Here is a 20,671-nt window from a genome sequence, read left to right on the forward strand (position 1 = left end):
ACATCACACATTTTTATCACTTCAATAATTCATTCTCACAGCCCACACATGGAGCTTTTCCCCGAAAACATTGGGTCCTTGTGCCCACTCATCCATTCCTTCACATTTCACGGGTCACTTTGCCCAATCACGCATCCTCGGGCCTTTTTTCCCAAATCAATATCCACGGGCTCTTTTTTCCCAACCAAACATTCCTCCCGTTCCACAGGCTATCACGCCCAAATCGACATCCACGGGCCTTTTTCGCCCAATTCAACATCCACGGGCCTTTTTCCGCCTAAATCAATATTTCTCAATTGCACAGGTATAATATGATTTTTCCATCTACTTATCACAATTTCACAATAATTTTACCTTTTCAAATCTTTCATAACGCATAACACAAATTCAACCCTAATTTAAGGTTAATCCGAAACTTTAATCAAATGCTCATATTCAAAACTATACATAAAATATGACATTTTAAAATCTATACTCCCACTCAATTCAATTCACTTCCTAGTGTTTCACAATATAGGTATTTCACATAAATTCATCATTAGTCAAGAACTTATGAAATAGTGCAAAATCAATGCAATTCACAATTCACATCCACAACCATCAATAATATTGCATATTATAAGGTAGGATCATTTGCTCTAATACCATTTGTAACGCCCAGCCCCGAAACATTTGTTTCGGAATATAATTTCCGTGATAGGCCAAATTAAACTCTTGTTTATTTAACTACCATTAATCACAATTCTTGATTTAAATTTATTAATTACTCACCCAATCTATAACCAAAATTTAATTACCAAAACATAAGATTTAATTTTACAATTAATCACCAAATTTCTTTTCTGATTGGCTCCCTTCTCCCCTCTCTGCCCGTGGTATATTTCCACCAAAACACAAATCTGGAATTTCCCAAAAATCATGGCAAAATGACTATTTTGCCCCTACTTTCGTTCGTTTCTATTTCATTCATTATAACTCCGTTTCATGAACGGTTTTCGCCTACGCGCTCGTAGGATCGAACTCTATTCAAATATGCTAAGAAATATGTTAAAATATATGAGGATAAAATACATCCTCGTAAATTACGTTTAGCCAAGTAAGGGCAATTTCGTCTTTTCCACTTAACGATAAATTTTACTACGTAAATTATAATAATTTCCACAAACAAAACTTTAAAAGTTCTCAATTCAATTTTTCATAACCATAAATCGATTTATTTTTTATTTTCTCCATATATTCATAATTATTAATATCTAATTCATATATTTAAATTTTTAGGGTATTACAAGTAATGCCTATAAAATATCACTTTTGCATGTGTCATGTCCTTTACTAATAAAATAAGTGGTGAGGTTCGATTTTCCTGAACTTTTAATAGCTAAAAGCGAACCTCCCTAGGCTTTTTTGCCCTTTCAATAGCTAAAAGCGCCTACTTAGTACTACGGTTTAGTAATATTCCTCTTCACTTGTAAGTGAGATGTTTTAGGTTTGATTCATGCCAAAGGTAAAGTTGAACCACATTATTATCGTTTTGAGAGAGCGACGTGATGCAGCAAAAGGGGTTTGCCATGCATCTTGAGTTTGAAACTATCACTTCCTTAAATTATTGTAATATTATAAACATGTGTGCCAATACCAATTGAATCTTCAATTTTTAATTTTTATCACCTGAACTCTCTTAACTGTTGGAATCTACCATTTATGTTACCTTCCATCTATTTTACCGATAAAACATGTCATGCCTCACGTGAAGGGATATTTTTGTCAATCCACTTCCTAGGGCTTGTTGGAATCAATTTGAACAAAAAAAACACCTTTTTTTTTTTTTTTTTGTAGCGTGGAGTCAAGTCAAGAAGAGAAAGTGAGAAGTTGATTTTGGCAAGGGTTGTTGAAGATTGAAGTGCAACATATGCAAAAATCTAGTCTTTCATTTACAATGAGTTTTCATAATTTTTATTTTATTTTATTTTTTGTAGGGCAGCAAGTAGTGTGGTTCACCATAATTTATTCACATATTAATTTGTCAAATTCTTATGGAGGGATTGCCGAACTGGGGTGGTACAAATCCCCAATTTTGACGCCATATTTTAGAGCCAATTTGATTCTAGCCAGCCCTATGAAGTCAATTAATGAAAATATCTCTACAAATAACATGTTTAAAGGGCAAAATAGATGGAAAGTAACACAAGTGGTAGATTCCAACAGTTAAGAGAGTTCAAGCGGTAAAACATAAGAATATTACGCACATACTTACAAGTTCAGACTGTACTTCCTCAAAAAGACCTCAATATAATTTATGCAATTTTTTGCAAAAACAAAAGTGAGAGTATATGTGTTTTAAAGTCATAGTAAAATATCTCGGTTGAGCGAGCTGGATTTCGTCCTCTAAGGCCATCTCCAATGGATCAGACTATATGGGCATATGCCATGTTTTAGCCCAAATTGAGACAAAATCCAACTCCAATGGAGGTTTGGGCCAAAAAAGGGACCCACCAAGCCAAGTTTTAGCCCTTTGGCCATCGGGTAGAGCATTGTTAGCTAGCTAGCCAGCTCGTTTGTTGGGCCCAGTTTGTCAACACCCAACATTTGCATGACGTAAGCTGACGTCATGTAGTTGATGGAATTTTTTTTTTAATTTTTAGGACAAAATTAGAAAAAAATTAAAAAATTCTTATTTTTTTTTCCTATAAATACCTAAGTCATTTCTACACTATTCTCACATCCTTTTCACCATTCCATTTATCTTACCTCATGTTATTTCAATTCTTCACATTTTTTTTTACCTAAGCCATTTAAAAAACAAACTTAATACAATTGTTGAATTAACGTCTAAGTTATTGTAGTTTTAATATGGTAATTTAATTCAATTAACCAATAAGTTAAAGAACAAACTTAAAAATAATAAATTATTGAGGGGCAAAAAAAAAATCCCCTTTTGATTGGAGATGATATGTAAATATAGCATGACACGGTTTATTTAAAAATAATTTTTTGAAGGGCTATAATTTTGAACGGGACTATATTTAGCCTTTTTGGTTTAAGCCATTTCCAATGGAGAGGGCTAAAAGTCTAAAAACAAAAAAATAGCATTATTTGCCCAAAACCTTATCTCGAACCGATGGCTGGCTGTAATTCTATAGAGCGCCAGACATCATGATGGTCTAATGTAGCCCCATCTTAGCCATTTTTTGAAACCTAACTCCTCAGTTGCAATGATTAAACTAATAAATTAGAAGGGCTATATTTAGCCTCTTCGATTAAAGATGGTATAAGTATGTCTTGAAGCTGTTTGTTTAATAATAATATAATTATGGATCGGGCTAGTTAGGTCGGTTGGAGATAGGCCCAATAACTACAAACGAAAACGTCCAGAGGGCCGAAGGGGTGCATTTGTTCAACAGGTCGTTATTACCTTTCTCATTATAAGGCAGGCACCGGCAATCCATCGGTCATCTCCTGTAAATTCGAAATAATTCGAGAACCATGGTTTGGGGTTTCTTCCCTACCGACCCTCTCTCAGGTAACATCTCTCTCTATTTTAGTTTTCTTTTTAGCCCCGCTCATCCAGGAAATTTGAATTTGCATTTTCGATTAGAACAAATTTGTTCAAAATACTTATCAGAAATCATATGGTTCAATTTCGTAATTTTGAATGCATGTGATTTTTTTTATTCTTATAAAACTTTGAAAACTCATTGGGTATTGAACTTATAGAAACTGTTTTTGTTGAGTAACAACTTTCTTTCATTGGAGAGCCCCTTGAGTTTTGAAAACTTATAGAAAACAAGGTGTTTTTGAGTAACTTTTAAGATTTTTGTTTCCAGAAAACTGGTCTTACCAAACCACAATTTTTCTTAATCTTTTGAGAACGAATCTAAGAGTGAAGAGAAATCTGAGAGATTGGAGAGAAGAATTGGAAGAAAAAGATATTATTGTCTACTGATATGTGTTGAAACTTGAAAGAATACACACAGAGGAGGTTCTGATATTTATACCAGAATCATAATAATGATTAGATAACTAATCACCTCTTTATAATATACTAATTATAGACTAATCATAACCAATCTGGACCCTGTTACAACAGTGATTAGCTGGCAAATACGGTTATCAATTTTCAGTTTTTCACAGTATGAGCACATGTGTCTGTATCTCTTGTAGCTTCTATAGTTGTGAATGTGGATTGTGGAGTAGAAGTCATCACTGAAAAATGTGTATTTAGATGTCTCTAACCTTTCCCTCCTCAATGCTTTAGGTTCTTGTAAATCTCTATCTTTTGAATATCTTGATAAGGATTCAGTTCACATGAATATCTAACTGGCATAATCTGGCAGGTGAAGATAAATACTATATCTTTGCAAGGGGGACGTACAAAGTGGGTCGGAAAGGTATGCCAGAATTAGCTGAAATTTTTTGTGCACCAGTTCCATGAATTTCTTTTTGATGGATAAACTAGTTTCTCACCCTCCTCTAATTTCCTCTATGACATGCCCACTTGTCCAGTTCTCTTAATAATGATTGTAGTACTACGTTGTTTATATTTTCGTTGTGTCCCTTGATATTAAATCATCTAACCTTATGTAACATTGTAGGTTGTGATGTAAATATCACTAAAGATAAAGGAGTTTCTCGGGTTCATGCAGAAATAGTTGTTGATGCAATGATTGCCCCTCTTCCCCTGCAAACAAAATCTTCTATATTATCTTCCATAGTTCGAATTAGAGATTGCTCAAAATATGGAACATACATTAACAAGAACGTTACGTCAATGGAAAAGATTCATGAGTTACCCAATAGAGAAACAACGTTAAGGCAAGGAGACTTGGTTTCATTTGGAACTGGCAATGCAATCTACAGGTAATTTAACTGTTTATTTTTAGTTTACTTTCTGCATGTGTCACATTAATGAATAAAGCTGCTTTAGATTTTATATTATAATATGAAAGCATCTTTCACAACTCACTTGGTTATATTTTTTAAATCAAACTCTAACTACTGAAGGATGATACCTGATACAGCTATTTCTGTTGATAATGAACGCTATTAAATAAGAATTACACTGCAATGGTTATATATATTTTTATTTTATTTTTTTTTGCATCGATATGCTTATATCTCGTAATTTCATATCTAGCAGATTTTCCTTTGTTCCACTCATTTTCTTTGCGTGCTGCTCGGAACCAACCCAAGTGAATCACCCCCTTGAAGATAAACTTTCATCAATTGGTTAGTGATTCAAGAGAGGCATACTATTTATGTGAAATTTCCAGGCACATATGCTGTTATGTTTCCTTGTCATATTTCATCTGCAAATGTCTCTAGGTTGTTTCACGTGTGCTTTCTGACAACAACAGTTAAATGTTAATGTAGAAAGTATATGTTAACATAGAAAATAGGGGTCGGGCTCTTATAATTCATTGTATTCGGATGCTTGTGCTTTTAATAATTAGGCCCGATTCTTATAGATATTGGTTTACTTTTATTACTGTTTTGAAAAATTAATCAGATAGAATATCAGCCTCGCCCTATTATTGTGGACGATAGGAAATTGTGATAATTATATAAAATAAATAGTGGTAAGACAGAAAGTGATCCAGCAGTGCACTAAAATAAAAGCACTCATACAAGATAGACTCCAGTAACCTCAAAGGAACAAAATTGCCAAAATAATGAAGGAAGAAACAACAGCTTAAAAATTAGAAGAAACTGAGGCAATAATTTGATTTTATCCCTTAAGTAATATTCTGCACTAAATTTAAAAAGTTAAGTCGTTCCTGTCTGACCAATCCATCCAAGAATATCAGTCACATTTTATCTAATACAAGACCGTTGTCTTCTTACCGGAAACTAAGGATTAGCCACCAACCAACTAAATCTGGTTACCTATCTGTAAAAGTTTATTCTGCAGTCTCAAAGAAACAGAAAACTAAGAACTAAGTGATTGGCTCTTCTGTGAAAGGGCCTCACAAGTATTCATTCTTTCAGAAACAACCATTCGAGCTAGAAATTGTTGTTTATCCCTTCCATATCACTAACAATGGCTTGAAACACTATAATCATCAATTAATATGCAAAAAGAGACTTACCAGACTTAAAAATTCACTAGACCTTCTGTCTAATATCAAGGAAGTAAGGGATGTACTTTCAATAAAAGAGGAGAGAAGACAGCTCCTCAATCTCAACACCACTCAAATTTTCTCTGAATAGATTCAATCCCGATGATGAAAAGTAAGTTATAGACATTAGATATGTTGTTTATGGCAGTCCTATAAAGAAACACTGAAGAAGTAATCCCCTCCCCTCCCTTGTCCAGATATTTATTCCTGAAACTGATCCTCTTTACATTTCAAAATAATACAAGGTTGGAAGAGAACATAACAAGATCCTGAGAAGTGTGTCTCCTTGGACATTTGTCCGAACCTCTAACCACTGCTTTGGTTCCTGCTAAGATTTCAAGGACTACTATACATTACAGTATTTTGATGATTGGTTAGGAAGAGAAGGAGGAGGAGAAAATTGGGGCGCCGGGGGGGGGGGGGGGGGGTGGGGTGGTTATGTTCTCCGCATAAAGTTCTTGTGTGCTTAGTGGTGGATGTGCTTTTTGGGGTTGGAGTGGTGATTTTGTTGAAACTTGAAAGTCTAATGAAACACATTTAAAGGTCTATTCCTTGATGCATTTTGGTGTTATGGTTGGAGTGGAATAGGAGAGCTTCCAATATCTTTACACGTATTTCTTCCTTTATTTGCTTTCCTCATGGTTTTTTGGTTTAGCAGCATTTGAATCTAACTGAGTGATGTGTGCTTGCCTAATTATTAGAGTGATGTTGTGGTGGTTGCTAACTATTGTGCTTTCATTAGGTGCTCATGTCACTTATCATCTAAATCAGGAGTGCACACATGTACTTGTTGACCAACTCATGCCAGTGAAAGAAGATATAGTAGATGCTATTGTGGCGAAGAAACCTATTGTTCTTGGTAGTTGGGTTGAGGTGGGCCAATGTTCAGATCATGCATTGCTATTCTTGAGTGAATTGTGCTTCAAGTTGTTGAATATATATATATTTTAAAATCTTTGACTGGTTTCTCGTGATACATGTGTATTATAATGGCTTGGTAGCACTTGCTTTGTCTTCTATGTTTCATCTGTTATCATATTTCTGGTGCTTACAAAAGTTTAAATGAGAAAAGCGGAATGAAGAGGATATAATGGGGGTCTGTGCCTCACTTAGTCAATTACGTAATCTTATTCAGTGAGATATCCTTGTTGCATAACATAATAATCAAGGCTTCTATTAACGAAGGGGACCTTGTAACTGTCGCCTTGCTTAAGATATGCTTTTAAGAAATAAGACTCATTTTAGTCTTAATTACTGTGATCTAGAAAATTGTGATACAAAATGTATGAGGCTCTTTATGCTTTGAGGATGAATCAAATATAATAGATCTTAAGGGGATTGTAGAGTTCTTCCTGTACTTTTTTCTTTCTTTTATGTTTTGTATATATTATCCCACATTGTTGGCATTTTTGAAATGAGCACTAGTATCAGAACATCATCAAAAAGTACTAATTTTCTTAAGTGGAAATTCACACATATAATATAATAGTATAATACATTTTGTTTGTACCTAAACCTAGAACTATTTAGAACTAAGTTGGTGGGAAATTCTTCATAGCATAGTTTATTCCTATTTTCTATTGTTACTGATTGCTGCCATTTATTTAGTTTCTTGCAGAAAAAAACATTCGCAATGAGCTTCCTGGGTGTGAATCGTGAGTGTTAATTATGATCTAGTTTTGGATTTAACTTCATTGAGTTCCTTGTAGATTAGCAATGGTTGTTCTGATAAAAGTATGCTTTCATCTATCCTGTAATCAGCTTTGCTCCAACACTAACAGTGGAAGGAGTATCAGTCAAACTTACAGATCCGAAAACTCGTGAAAACTGTTTAGAAGGATACACATTTTTGTTGGACTCCAAACCTGTGGTAAAAGTTTTGACTCCCTTAATTTTTTTAGAATATTCAATTTTATTTTACTTTTGCTGAAATCTAACAAGTTTAACTTTTATTAGTGGTTCGAAATGCATGAAGTTTCATCACTTTTTATATTAGAGAAATTTTTTAAATGTTCACAACTGTGCATTCAGCTGTTGACAAACTGATAACCAAACACAGATTAGTATGCAGACTCCGCACCGAAAGTTTTATTACTACAGTATGATTTGTAGAAGTTGTAAATTGTTTCATGCAGATTTAATGAATTTTTTGTTGCTCTCTCCAATCCATATATTCATGTTGGGTGAAGTCCAACGACATCCCCTAAGATTGACTTATTTCGCTCAGACCCCTAAAGTTTCATTAATTCCATTAATACCCTATATTGTTCACACCTCTTAATTCTTACTAACAGTCAAAGGGCACGAGAGGCATTTTGGTTAAAAAAATTAAATAAGAAACCCATGTTCTCTAAACATAAACCTGAATTCAGAAATCGATAAATAAAATTGAAAGATTGAAGGCAGTAGGCACCTGCAATGGAGGTGTTGAAATGAGAAATAAATGCATCCCTGGACACCGAAAAGCAAGAAAGGAAGAGGAGGTACATGATCTTTTACTGGAAACGGCTGTGATCTATTGCGTTATGTCAGTGGCGGACACTGGAGACTGACGAAGGACGGTTGAACAGAATAACATGCACTGGGTGAGGTGATGAGGACAGAGAGCCTGAGCAGTGTCCAACTCAGGACTTTGAGTTAAATTTACGTTTTTGCATTTTTCCTTACAGAGTTGATTTAGTATTTTCAGATTTCATCCAGAGTTCATTTTTTTGTTTTAAGGAAATGATTTTTGTTAGAAACAAAAAAAAGTTCTTGCTTAATTATGTTCTGGTGGGTTAAATTTTTCCTTTTGTCTTTCAAATTTAGTTAAAAGGCATATTCTGTTAATAATCACCATCAGCAGAGGTTGTCATGTCATCAGAATTACTGAAACCTGAGGGGTGCGAGTAGAATAAATGAAAACCTTTGTGGGGGTCTACATGAACATCACCCATTTATGTCTTACAGTACTTTTGTGCTTTTACAAAATAAATCCATATTTGAATTCTCAATTCTTGTGTGTAGAGTAAATTGAAATGATTGCACAATATGCTAATCTATATATTTTGTGCTTTTACAGTATAAATTCATGGATCGCTTGTGGTCCTTACTGGAAGTGAGTGGTGCAAAGATTCTTTCCATTGATGGGTTTAATTTGAAGAGCCAAGTATGATTCTCTGTTTTACAATATCTCTACATTTTTGCACGAACATTTTTTTAAGTTCCCTTTGCAAATTAAGATGTCTGCTTTAGTTATATATATATATATATATATATATATATATATTTTTTTTTTTTCTTCGTCTGTATTTAAAGTTCTTATATAAGAAAAATTCTCTCTACATAGTAACATTACCAATTTTTTTTATCATTTGTGTGTTATTAGCTGGTTGACTCTTGATTTATTTGTTTTATAGAAGTGTTAAAATGTGATATTTGATTCTTGATTTACTTTGATGTGTGGATTTAAAATCTGATATTTGGACTCCTCAGTTTAAATTTTTTTGCACAAAACGAGAGTTTTAGTTTTTATTTTGTTTAAATAAAATAGACAAGAGAATTCTACACTTGAAAGATTATGGATATGTATGTGGTATTTCCCAATTTTTATCAGCTAAAATGCACTGGCTTTTTTGGTTGTTGGGATATTTGGTGTTTTGGTGAGAGACGAACGCCAAACTAATGAAATATTCAAGAAAAGGCTAGGGTCACATCTTTATGTGAAAGAGTGAGGTGTTGGCTTCTTTATAGGCATCTGTATCTGTTCTTTTTACAGATGTTCGTTTACTTTCTTAATTTGGATATGGGGCAGCTGTAAGTTGTTCCTATGGTCCTTTCTAGTTAGAGAGATGACTGCCGTTTGTTTTCCTGGATGTAATAGGTTTAGCTTTTTAGAGTGATGTAGGACAAGATATGTGTCAATTCTAACGAAGAAGTATAAAGAAAATAAAATGTTTCAAATTCTAAATAACAAGAATTATAGTTGAGAAATATTGGATTCAATCGATATGGTATACCATGAGCTCGTCGTGTTCTAAGGCCATCCGAAGTCGTTTAGGCTTCCAAAACAGAGTCTAAAGGTTTGTAATAAAAATCGGACCTTTACATCCGATTAATGTTTAATTAAGGTTGTTTTAATTCCTAGAGTCCTTTAAGTTGTTCCAAGCGGTTGCAATCTTTTATTTAAGTTGTTGGATGTAACAATTGTATTCATTCAATCATTAATCAATTTTTAACCTTTAGGATTTCTCTCAATTTTCGGGTGGACTCCAGACTTTGTTCTGCTAGGGATTACATTGGTAACCCTTTGATTGCTTCATGCTGCGTCATAGAGCTTGGGCCAGATTGTGGAGCTCTTGTGGTTTAGGGTTTAGGGTTTAGGGTTTGTAACAGTTGATATTCAATTGCAATTGGATAACACTACACAAATACGTAGAAAAACACAAACATTAATGTTATTAGTTCACCACTGGACCTCGATATATAAGTTTTATACCATGAACCACTTTACCATATGGGCTTAGGAATCTGTATATATTGAAAAGCAATTTGTGGTGGGTTGTTGGAGGAGTTGGCTTGACAAATATCTGATAAATAGAAAGGGATTTGTGGTGGTAGTATGGATTAATAAGTTAATTTATTAAGAAAAGTTGAGGGAGACAAGAGGAGAGAACAAAAAAAATATCACAAGGCTTTTCTAGTTACTTACATTTAGAAGTGTGTGTGTGAAAATCCAACAAATTGTATTATTACAATTGTTTACCGAACTGTGTTCCCGTCACACTAGACAATGGTCTTTAGTTGGAAAAGAAAAAGATCTCAACATTACCATTGTGATTAACCGAGCACTACACCTAACCCTCACCAGCATATTTCCCAACCTTTTCAAAAAATATCACAAAGCTTGACAAATATTTGGCTTGACAAATATAAAAAGCATCGGTACATTTAGAAGTGAACCATGAAATTGTAAGAATTGTTTCATAGAGAGACAACAGAATATTTTCAGTGTAGTTTTAGTTTTAGGCTTGAAGAAACAAGAGGGCACATTGGCACGAGTCCAGCAAGTACTAGCCAAGGCCAAATGGATTAATAAGTTAATTTATTAGGACAAGTTGAGGTAGACAAGAGGAGAGAACAAAAAAAATATCACAAACTGATTAATCCATTGGGCCACAGGGCACGTACTAATCACTTGTATTATGACACTTGGTGTACTACTGAAACAGTGTTCAAATCCAGACAGTGAGTGTCATCTTCTCTGGATAAAGTTCATTTAGCTGTATAGTGAGTTTGGTTGCCTTACAGTTCTTTCAACATTTACTGCCATATATCAGTTCATATTTAATTTTCAAATTTGAGTGACTCATCTGCTTTGGTCTGTATGAAAGATTTAAAATATTAACCAGTTTTCAGTGTTTATCTGTTGCTTTCTGTATTCATGGCATTTTGGCCAAGGTAATAAGGTTCATGCTTCCTATGTACTTAGGCTTGTAATTTATGGCATCATTTTATTGACTTTTAAAATCTTGAAGATTAACTCTTCATCCTTCTTTACAAATAATGCCTTAAACCCAATTTTGTCATATGGAACATGGCTTGTGTGATATTACATTTTGGCTTCTTTTTTTTTCTGAATCTTTTTAATGTATATTCTCTTTCAGAGCTCACTTTGTGGAGAAAATGATCGTGTTGTATGTGTTATCCCAGAACGATTATCAGATGCTGGGTTAAATAAGCTTGGTTCACTTTTAAGAGTGAATGAGATTGGGTTAATATGTGCCATTTTAAATGGACGGTTGGATACATCTATGTTAAAGTCACCTTGCGGTAAGTATTCTTGTTATCTGTTTTATAAATGTGCCCAACTGATTGACTCAAATAGTACTATGCATTGTGTTACTGGTACTTATGAAAGATTTACTTACATCGTCATACTAGATTGGTTGCTCTGCCTAACTGTGACAAGGACAAAAGATTTTGGGAGATCATGAATCTGTAATTGTTTAGATTATGCACTGTCTAGTTATTTATATTAACAGATAAACATATAGATCCTCTATCTTTAATAGATAGCAATCTTGCTTGACGAAAATGTGCATTTACTTCCATTCAATTTCTATTGAAGTGATAAGAGAAATAGGAGTTTCACTTGGGGATGCACTCTGGCTCATAAGGCCACTAGTCTTTCCCCTTGAGATTGCACTCTCTTTCGACATAAATCTGAAATAACACAACCTCTGAAATCAAAACTCCAGTTCAAAGGGTACAGATATGCAGCTAATACACCTAGTTGTGTTATTTTCAGACTTATTTCACTAGCCTTGCCCCATGTGACCAAATTCTCTTTTGACATAGTGAAATAATATAGTGACTAAAGATGATCAGATTGGTTTAAGAACAGAGATTACATTCCCTTCACAAGTAATGTCTACTGTCACAAAAGATGATTTGACAATACAATGATACCCTTTAACAATAATAGAAGATTTTTTTTTTTTTTTTGAAGTAATAACAAAGCGGACTATAGTTCTGACAGTTTGGACCGAGTAGCTAGACATTTATGAAGCTTGGCCTTCTGGAAGAAATATTTTGCACGGAAGTTTCAAAGTCATATATCTTAATTAAGCCTTTTTCTTTTGAGTTCTAAGTACATTTCTGAAGCGATTTCGGTGTAGAAAAGTTTGTAGTACTATCCTTTCTGAAATAGCTGTGCCCATTATGCCTTCAATCATATGGATCAAGAGACATGCGGTTTCCTTAACTACAAAGATTTAATGGGTATTTATATATGTGGCTTGTGCTGTTTCTAGAAACCAGTGAAACCTTTATCTGTTCCAAGAGAATGCCAAATCCTTCTAGATTACCTAGCTCTCACCTTATTTGTAGCAGACAATGTCACTAAAATAAAACTACTTAGCCACTTTTCTCTTTCCTGTGAGTACTCTTTGTATGACTTCTACACTTTCTATTTTCATTGAAGTGCGAGTATTATCTACTAGTGAGATGCAAGTGTGTGTGTGTGTGTGTGTGTTCTTCTGCAAGGCAGTGTACATGAATCTTTGTTGTTTTGCAGTAGTTGTATCATCTTCATGCTCCACAGATGAAACTGTGGTAGCTGATTCTGATGCAGAAGAAATGGCCACTTCAGTTCTGGCAACTTCATCTGTTGGGACCAAAGGAGTTGTTGAAACTGTACCCCGTGAAATCTCCATGAGTTATGCAGCTATCAAATCTGAGGATAACTATGTCATGAGCTTTAGACGAAGTAGTGACATGGGAGGCAAGCTTGACGAGTCTGAAAGTGGAATTGCAGATATTATTTATAGCCAAGATTTGATTGTGCGAAATACAAGCCTACCTTGTGCCATTGTTACTACTGCAAACAACAGAGTTGTAAATTTCAAACGGTTCAGAAAGGTAATGCTCTAATCTTTCTCAGTTCCATATGGTTATTGGGTAATGGGTAGTGATATGAGCCAAACCCTTTAGCTCATACACTGGCCTGTCAAGAGATGGTGCATTATCAACTTCTGAATAAACCTGGTGTATGTTGAGGTTTCAATCTGTGCTAATCTTTTAATTTTATGTTTTGGCTTGTTGAGACAAAATACATCATTAGATCCTGTTCAGTTTGGGATTTTACTGATTTATGCAGCAGTTAAATCAATCCCATATATTAGATAAGCCCATTAGTGTTTGGCTTATATGTGAAAAAGGCTGTCCAAGGTTCTTCATGTTATGGGAAAAAGGATTATGCAGATTATGTTTACTGTGTGTTTTTTTAAGTACACTGATTTATAACAGAAATGAATACAATTGTCTCGATATTTTGGATTTTGAAAGACCCTATGTTCTATCTCCACTCCAAATTGGAATTGCAGACAAATACTCGATCCGGGAATAGCTTCAGCAGACTTATTCCATTCTTGAAGTCCCCATATAAGTAAGATCCATTTTATCAAGCCTATCCAACTTATTTATGATGTTTAGAGTATCATCAGGTTACCCTTATCTATTCTTTGTTTCTTGATGATAGGGATTCTGAATATGGGAGTGAGGAAATGGTAGAGTCTGTGAAAGAAGAGAAAAGGAGAAAGCAAATGGAAGCCATTTCTGAAGAGTTATTCAGTAATGAAGCGTATTGCTCTCTCTCTCTCTCTCTCTCTCTCTCTCTCTCTCTCTCGCCAACAGAAGAGGATATGCCTGAGAACTTACCATCTGTTTCAATGATATAGGGGTCGTCGTCGCCGTGTAGCTGGTTCTCTTCGTGGGATTCTTACTCATGGTTAACAATGGTGAACTCCTAACTCGAAAGAGAGCAGAAAGGTAAAATGTTATCTTGAATTGCTAAATAGGTGTATGTATGCATTGTGTCTATGTGCGCACATTTTAGGTAGGATTAATTGATTTTTGGTGATGGCAAGTGCCTTCGCCCATGAGCGGTAGGTCTCGGGTTCGAGACTTGGGAGCAGCCTCTCCATAAATGGGGGTAAGGCTAGCCGACATTCACCTCTCCCAGACCCTGCGTAAAGCGGGAGCCTTGTGCACTGGGTACGACCTTTATATAACTTATGGGATTTGTTTTTTGCAATTCAGTCGGTAGATTTAATGCACTGTATCATGCACAAATTTGAAGCCCATTTGATATTGGCAGCAATTCTATTTAAACTTGTTTAGTTGTTGACTAAAATTGCTATATCTAATATGATGTTGATTATCTTGAATTAATTTATTTATGGTAATCTCTAAGAAGGCAGTGTGACAACATGGCATGCTATATTATTAAGAGAAAAAATGTTAGTAGATTGGAAGCGATCTTAGAGACTGTAACGGTCCACAGTCTACTTAGAAAAAAATTGCAATTCTGCAGGAAAAGCTATCACAGCAGCAAACCACACAACTAAATGCATGCAGGAGTCATAGATAGTTCTCCCAAGCAATGTACAATTATAAATGAGGACCAGCAGGCAAGTTTGATCTGGCCAACGGTCATTGGCGCTTTTATTCACTTTCTGGTATATACTTTGCTGATATCAAAATTGATATCCTGAAATGGATGTGCATGTTGATTATATGACTATACGAGAAAATAATACTATACCATTGTGCTCTTTTTGTTCCTGGAACGTGATTTGTTTTAATTTTTAAGATTTTTGTTTTTGTTAAAGGAAATGTGCTTTGATGTGAGAGTATGTTTCAGGTGGATTTATGATTTACAAAATAAAATTTATGGATTTTTACTAGAGACTGGTAGGTGTAGTTGTAACAGCAGTACATAGTGCGATAGGTTGTTGCCGGTTGCCTGCCACCATGACAGAAACCATGACACACCAAGGGAATGTACTTTCCAAACCATTTATAAGGTACTCATGAATAGCTTATTTATTTTAACTTTAATTAATGAATAAACAGGGAAATAATCAATAAATTATACCTGAATTTGAAAGAATACAACTATATACACGGAAAATTACAAATCCGCTAGTGTGGAAAAATTCGAAAAATCTTTATTAATGGAGAAAAGAAATGTGATATTACCAATAATAGAGAGCTTGCGCCTGTGGGACATCAATAGAAGACGCGCGCTCTAGCTATGAGCCTATGCCCTATTTATGAAATGTAATGTATTAATTAATTAAAAGAATACAACAACAACAACAAACACAAGTAAATATTACAGCCTAATCCCCCGGAACTTGCAACTACTGCTTTGAATTCTAATATCATTATTTTCCGAAAGACTGTCCACCAGCAACCTGCACCTGACCAAGAAGAAGATCTTTGGGAGCTTCAAGCTGCCGAGTTTAATCTTTACAGGTTGTCTGACCCTGAGAGTGAGCGGAACATTACCTGTCTGTTGCTGCTGTTGTTGGAGAGTGGCCAGCAGGCCGCTGGCATCTTGGGTTTGTCCGGTCAATGTAACCAGGAGTTGTGTGGTGTTGCGGTGACCCTGGTAGAATTTTGGCAAAGCTCCTTCACAAAGCTTGGTGCGTGTGTAAAACACGCTTAAGCGGCTACCACCTTCATAGTAAATACCGATCTTCTTGTTGGGGTTTCGTGCAGTGATGCTCACGTCGAAAGTAGAATACAAGCTCTGATCGGTGCTAACATTGAACTGGGTTATTTGCAATTGGTCCACCGAATATTTTGGAAGCTTTGGTCGGAACACGAGGTATATAATTCCACCAGTGATCGCAATGACCACCACTTGGAGCACGAGCAGGCATACAATCCAACAGAGGCACCTGCAGCAACAACTTCTCTTCTTGTGAATGGGTGGTGGGGAGTGCATCACTGGAAAGGTACGTCGTAAAGGAGGATCACTTCCATCCGACTTAGAAGCTCCCCTTGGTACCAAGGGTACCTCAGCTGCTGCATGTGGTGCCTCAACATCTCGATCAAGTACTGGATGAATCTTTTGGTGATCTGCCATTTAGTTCAACCTACGTATGTACGACCCTATGTATATATCTAGCAACAAAGATTTGATCAGCGAGAGAGAAGATTTTTGGGGTCTGATAATTATAGAGAAAGAAGTAGTTCAGCGAGCGAAGATTTCCTTCTTTTGCTTGTATTAATCTGATGTTATATAGGCTGCTTGGACGGACTTTCAAGGCTACAACTTAGAAGAGTCGTATACATCACACGATTGAAATTTGAAGCTTCTTTTTTTGACTTTGTAGGCGCCTTTGTATCTTTATTTATTAGGGAGGTCTTACCTGCGCCTCTATAGTGCTAATATTCAACAAACATACGTGTGTATGCAAAATCGACGACTTTAAGTTCCCCGAACCTTCTTACTTTTCTTATTTTTAAAGCAATGTTCACGCGTCTGATAAAACTCCAAGCGTTAAATGGACACCTTTCTTTCTAGAAGACATTAAAAATAAAAACAAAAAGAGAGAAAGACCTTAACATCCAATCCCATTCCGGGGAGTAGAATCTCCGCCTAAAGTTAAAGATATGATCATATGAACCAGTAAACCCAACGATGTAGACAGTTGAGCAAAAGTCAGATTTAGCCTCTTTCTTAATTTTCTTTTTAAAATGAGTAATGGTTTAGGGTGATGGGATCACCAGCGGTAGGGAGGTAACCGGTGTCGGAGTGGGGCGGCTGATGGGGTTAGAGTGGGGGTAAAGATGGACAACGGTTATGGCGGGCAAGTAAGAGCATTTTCAATGGGGGCTCTATCCTCCACGAGGCTACCATATTTGAAGCCCTAGTGAGAAATTTCGTCCCTAATTGGCTGGTAAATGAGGCTACATCCACCACAAGGGCTAGCAACTTCCTTTCTTGGATAGCAAAAAGTTAGGTTACATCTAATCCCAAAAATTAATGGAACCCACATAAAAAATGGAGCTCAGACTTATTTTTTTGTTATTTTTAATTCAAAAATGGAGCCCACCATTTTTTGTTGCCGTTTTGCTAGGAAAAGGATCCTCGCCGGATCATTTTCTTAGGGATTTCGCGATCGTGACCGTTCATCGTATATCGTGCAATCAGTTTTCGTTAGGTGCTATTTATATTTAATTTTAAATTTTGAAATTATTTCTGACCGCCGATGTGCGATAAACGGTCACGATCACGGAATCCCTAAAAAAATGATGCGATGATCCTTTTCTGTTTTGCTATCCCAATTATTTTCCTTTTTGTTTTATAATTCAAATTGGGTGGCCGGCCCCCCATTTTTATTACTGTTTTTTTTATACCGTTGTTTTCAACAGAAAAGGATCCTCGTCGGATTATTTTTCTGGGAATCCTAGGGATCCTGTGATCGTGACCGTTCATCGTACATCGTGCGGTTAGAAATCATTTCAAAATTTAAAATTTAAAATTAAATATAAATAGTACCTAACGAACACTGATCGCACGATGTACGATAAACGATTACGATTACGGAATCCCTAGGATCCCCAGGAAAAAGATCCGGATCCTTTTCCATTTTCAACGGCTCTATTTTCATTTTTTTGTACTTTTTCTCTTCACATATTTGCTATTAAATCCCCATAAATTTCTTCAAAAATTTATATCTTTCACAAACTTCTTAATTTTTGTTTAATTTCCAAATTGTTAGTTACAACAATTTTTTTTTATTTGCTCTCATTATTTTTCCTCCAACAGGGGAAAAATCACAAAAGGGCACAAATTACTTGAGATGCCACCGTGTTTCGGCTCATTTTGCACTTGCGCAGCCTCTAAACGTCTCTGGAAGTGCTGGTACATAGCCCCTGCCATTGCAAAAGTAGCATTATCCTCATCAGACGAGGAGTTATCATTCCATGGTTAGGCCATTATAATTTGGTGGTTGGAAGGTTTTTAAGAGTAAGGGGATTGGAAGCTTATGTATTATGATATTAGTGTTATATCATTTATAAAAGAGTAAATTGTACAAATGGTCCCTCAACTTTAATCAAATTGGAGCAATGATCCCTCAACTAAAAATCCATTACCATTGGTCCCTCAACTTATCAAAATGTGTAGCTATAGTCCTTTTCATCAATTTTGTCAAAATTTTGTCAAAATAAGCTATGTTGGAATGACCATTTATATAATTAGGGTCCCTCAACTCATCAAAGTGTATAATTATGGTTCTTTTTGTCAACTATGTCAAAAATTTTGTCAAAACGAGTTATATTGTAAGGACCATTGCTACAATTGGATTAAAGTTAAAGGACCATTTCTCCACTTGAATTAAAGTTCAAGGACCAATGGTAATGGATTTTTAGTTGAGGGACCATAGCTGCACGTTTTGATAAGTTAAGGGACCAAAGGTAATGGATTTTTAGTTGAGGGACCATTGCTCCAATTGAATTAAAGTTAAGGGACCATAGCTACAATTTACTCTTTATAAAAAGTGAATGACATTCGAGATGACTATCCAACGGGTTAGCTTGAGATGCAAAATCTAATCTAACGATTAGTCGAAGTTGAAATTTTATCTTGTCGGATTTCAGAGAATGTTCCAATCAGATAAATAAACCAACAGATGAGATTGAAATAAGATAAATCCAATCCAATGGTTGTGACGAAATGAAATCTTATCTTGTTTGATTTCGAAGAATGTGCTAATCAGAGAAATAAACCAATGGATGAAATTGAGATAAGATAATCCAATCCAATGGTTGTAATGAAATAAAATCTTATCTTGTTTGATTTCGGAGAATGTGCCAATTAGAGGATTAAACCAACAGGTGAGATTGAGATAAGATAATTCAATCAAGTGGTTGTCATGAAGTGAAATCTTATCTTATATGATTCCATAGAACAAACTAACTGATGTGATTGAGATAAGAGAACCTAATCTGACGGTATATAAGTTATGAAATCTAACTTTGTCAGAATTTATTTTTAGGTTCAAAAGTTCATTAAAAAATTTAAGATAACACGTTTAAAAATCAATTTAGAAAAAATTAAGACAAAAATAAATTTATTGCGTAATTAAATTACTATATAAATAAATATATAGCCCCATATAGAGCTCAAAATGTATATAGCCCCTCATTGGAAGAGATTCTTTTATAAAACCCAAAAGATTCCTTGGAGCTCTAAAATGGGGTAATAGTGTTTTAATTATCAAATTAAAGATTAAAGATATATTTAAGTGTGCTAAATGACTTAGCAAGCCACATGATATGTATTATAATACACAAAATATATTTAAGAGTATATGATGATATGTATTTGATATTATAATACGATACGTACCCCCCCCCCCCCCCCCCGCGTCTGACTGGGTCATGCAAGACCAAGCCAATTTTTGTCTACAATGAGCATTATATGCATTTGATATTATAATACGATACGTACCCCGCCGGGGTCATGCAAGAGCAAGACCAAGCCAAATTTTTGTCTGCAATGAGAACTATACAAGTTTTACTCCAAAAAGCCTTGTTATGCCAAGACTTTTCCACCCTCAGCCCTAAACCCTATTCAAGGAAATGGTGAATATTAATACCCAAATCCAACAGCTATCATCCTTCATAATATTATTTAAGCTTTATATGAATTAAGGGCTTTGCATACTCGGTCTAAATTTGTAGTTTCAAACCCTATTCTTCACTAATTCTATTCTAATATTAAATCTAGTGGTGATCATTCACCTAGATCAACATTACTGAGTCAAGAAATAAAATGGTTGCTATAGGCGAAGTGTCATATGTGAGGGTAGAAACTGCTCAGGGTTCCACTATTTATGGTCAACAGGGAGGATGGAGGAAGAGTATTGTTCCAGTTCTTGTTGACGCTGCTAATTATTAAATAAAAGTTCCACATCGGGACTTGAAAACATAAAACACAATATATAAATCTATGGTTCCACTCCTAATAATACCGAGTCTTTTTGTAATAAAATTCGACATCAAGTAATAGGTGACTAAGTTAGACAGTATCAAAATGCGTGGTTAGGAGTGGGTTAGTGGCCAGACACCACTATTAGGGGCTCTAGTGATCATGCTTTTCCTTTTTTCACACAATTTTTCCAATTCCAAAGTTTGATAACCCGAATTCAACCTAAGTAAACTAGAACCCAATTAAACTCGAACTTGAGTGGACTCGAGTGAAACTCAACTCG

The 20,671-nt window shown here is 35.2% G+C and overlaps 2 protein-coding genes across 2 annotated transcripts; one reads left to right on the plus strand and one right to left on the minus strand.

Moving 5' to 3' along the window:
* The first annotated feature begins 3,383 nt into the window (after positions 1–3,383).
* On the plus strand, positions 3,384–15,226 carry LOC103439414 (nibrin homolog). Its single transcript, XM_008377983.4, has 14 exons — positions 3,384–3,520; positions 4,335–4,388; positions 4,593–4,857; positions 5,138–5,226; positions 6,859–6,989; positions 7,725–7,771; positions 7,878–7,986; positions 9,178–9,264; positions 11,762–11,927; positions 13,174–13,517; positions 13,982–14,043; positions 14,137–14,238; positions 14,336–14,426; positions 14,971–15,226. The coding sequence occupies exons 1-13, from the start codon at positions 3,484–3,486 to the stop codon at positions 14,388–14,390; spliced, it is 1,548 nt and encodes a 515-aa protein (XP_008376205.3). The 5' UTR covers positions 3,384–3,483; the 3' UTR covers positions 14,391–14,426; positions 14,971–15,226.
* A 359-nt stretch (positions 15,227–15,585) lies between these two features.
* LOC103439415 (NDR1/HIN1-like protein 6) lies at positions 15,586–16,886 on the minus strand. The gene has a single exon (XM_008377984.4). The coding sequence runs from the start codon at positions 16,531–16,533 to the stop codon at positions 15,775–15,777; it is 759 nt and encodes a 252-aa protein (XP_008376206.1). The 5' UTR covers positions 16,534–16,886; the 3' UTR covers positions 15,586–15,774.
* Positions 16,887–20,671: the final 3,785 nt, after the last annotated feature.

Source organism: Malus domestica, chromosome 11 (assembly GCF_042453785.1).
Source record: "Malus domestica chromosome 11, GDT2T_hap1".
Lineage (NCBI taxonomy): Eukaryota > Viridiplantae > Streptophyta > Magnoliopsida > Rosales > Rosaceae > Malus > Malus domestica.

Coding starts and splice junctions, on each gene's coding strand:
- LOC103439414 (XM_008377983.4), top strand. CDS start 3,484: ATGGTTTGGGGTTTCTTCCCTACCGACCCTCTCTCAG. Junction 6,990..7,724: donor TTCTTGGTAGTTGGGTTGAG/GTGGGCCAATGT, acceptor CCATTTATTTAG/TTTCTTGCAGAAAAAAACAT. Junction 7,987..9,177: donor TGTTGGACTCCAAACCTGTG/GTAAAAGTTTTG, acceptor GTGCTTTTACAG/TATAAATTCATGGATCGCTT.
- LOC103439415 (XM_008377984.4), bottom strand. CDS start 16,533: ATGGCAGATCACCAAAAGATTCATCCAGTACTTGATCGAGATGTTGAG.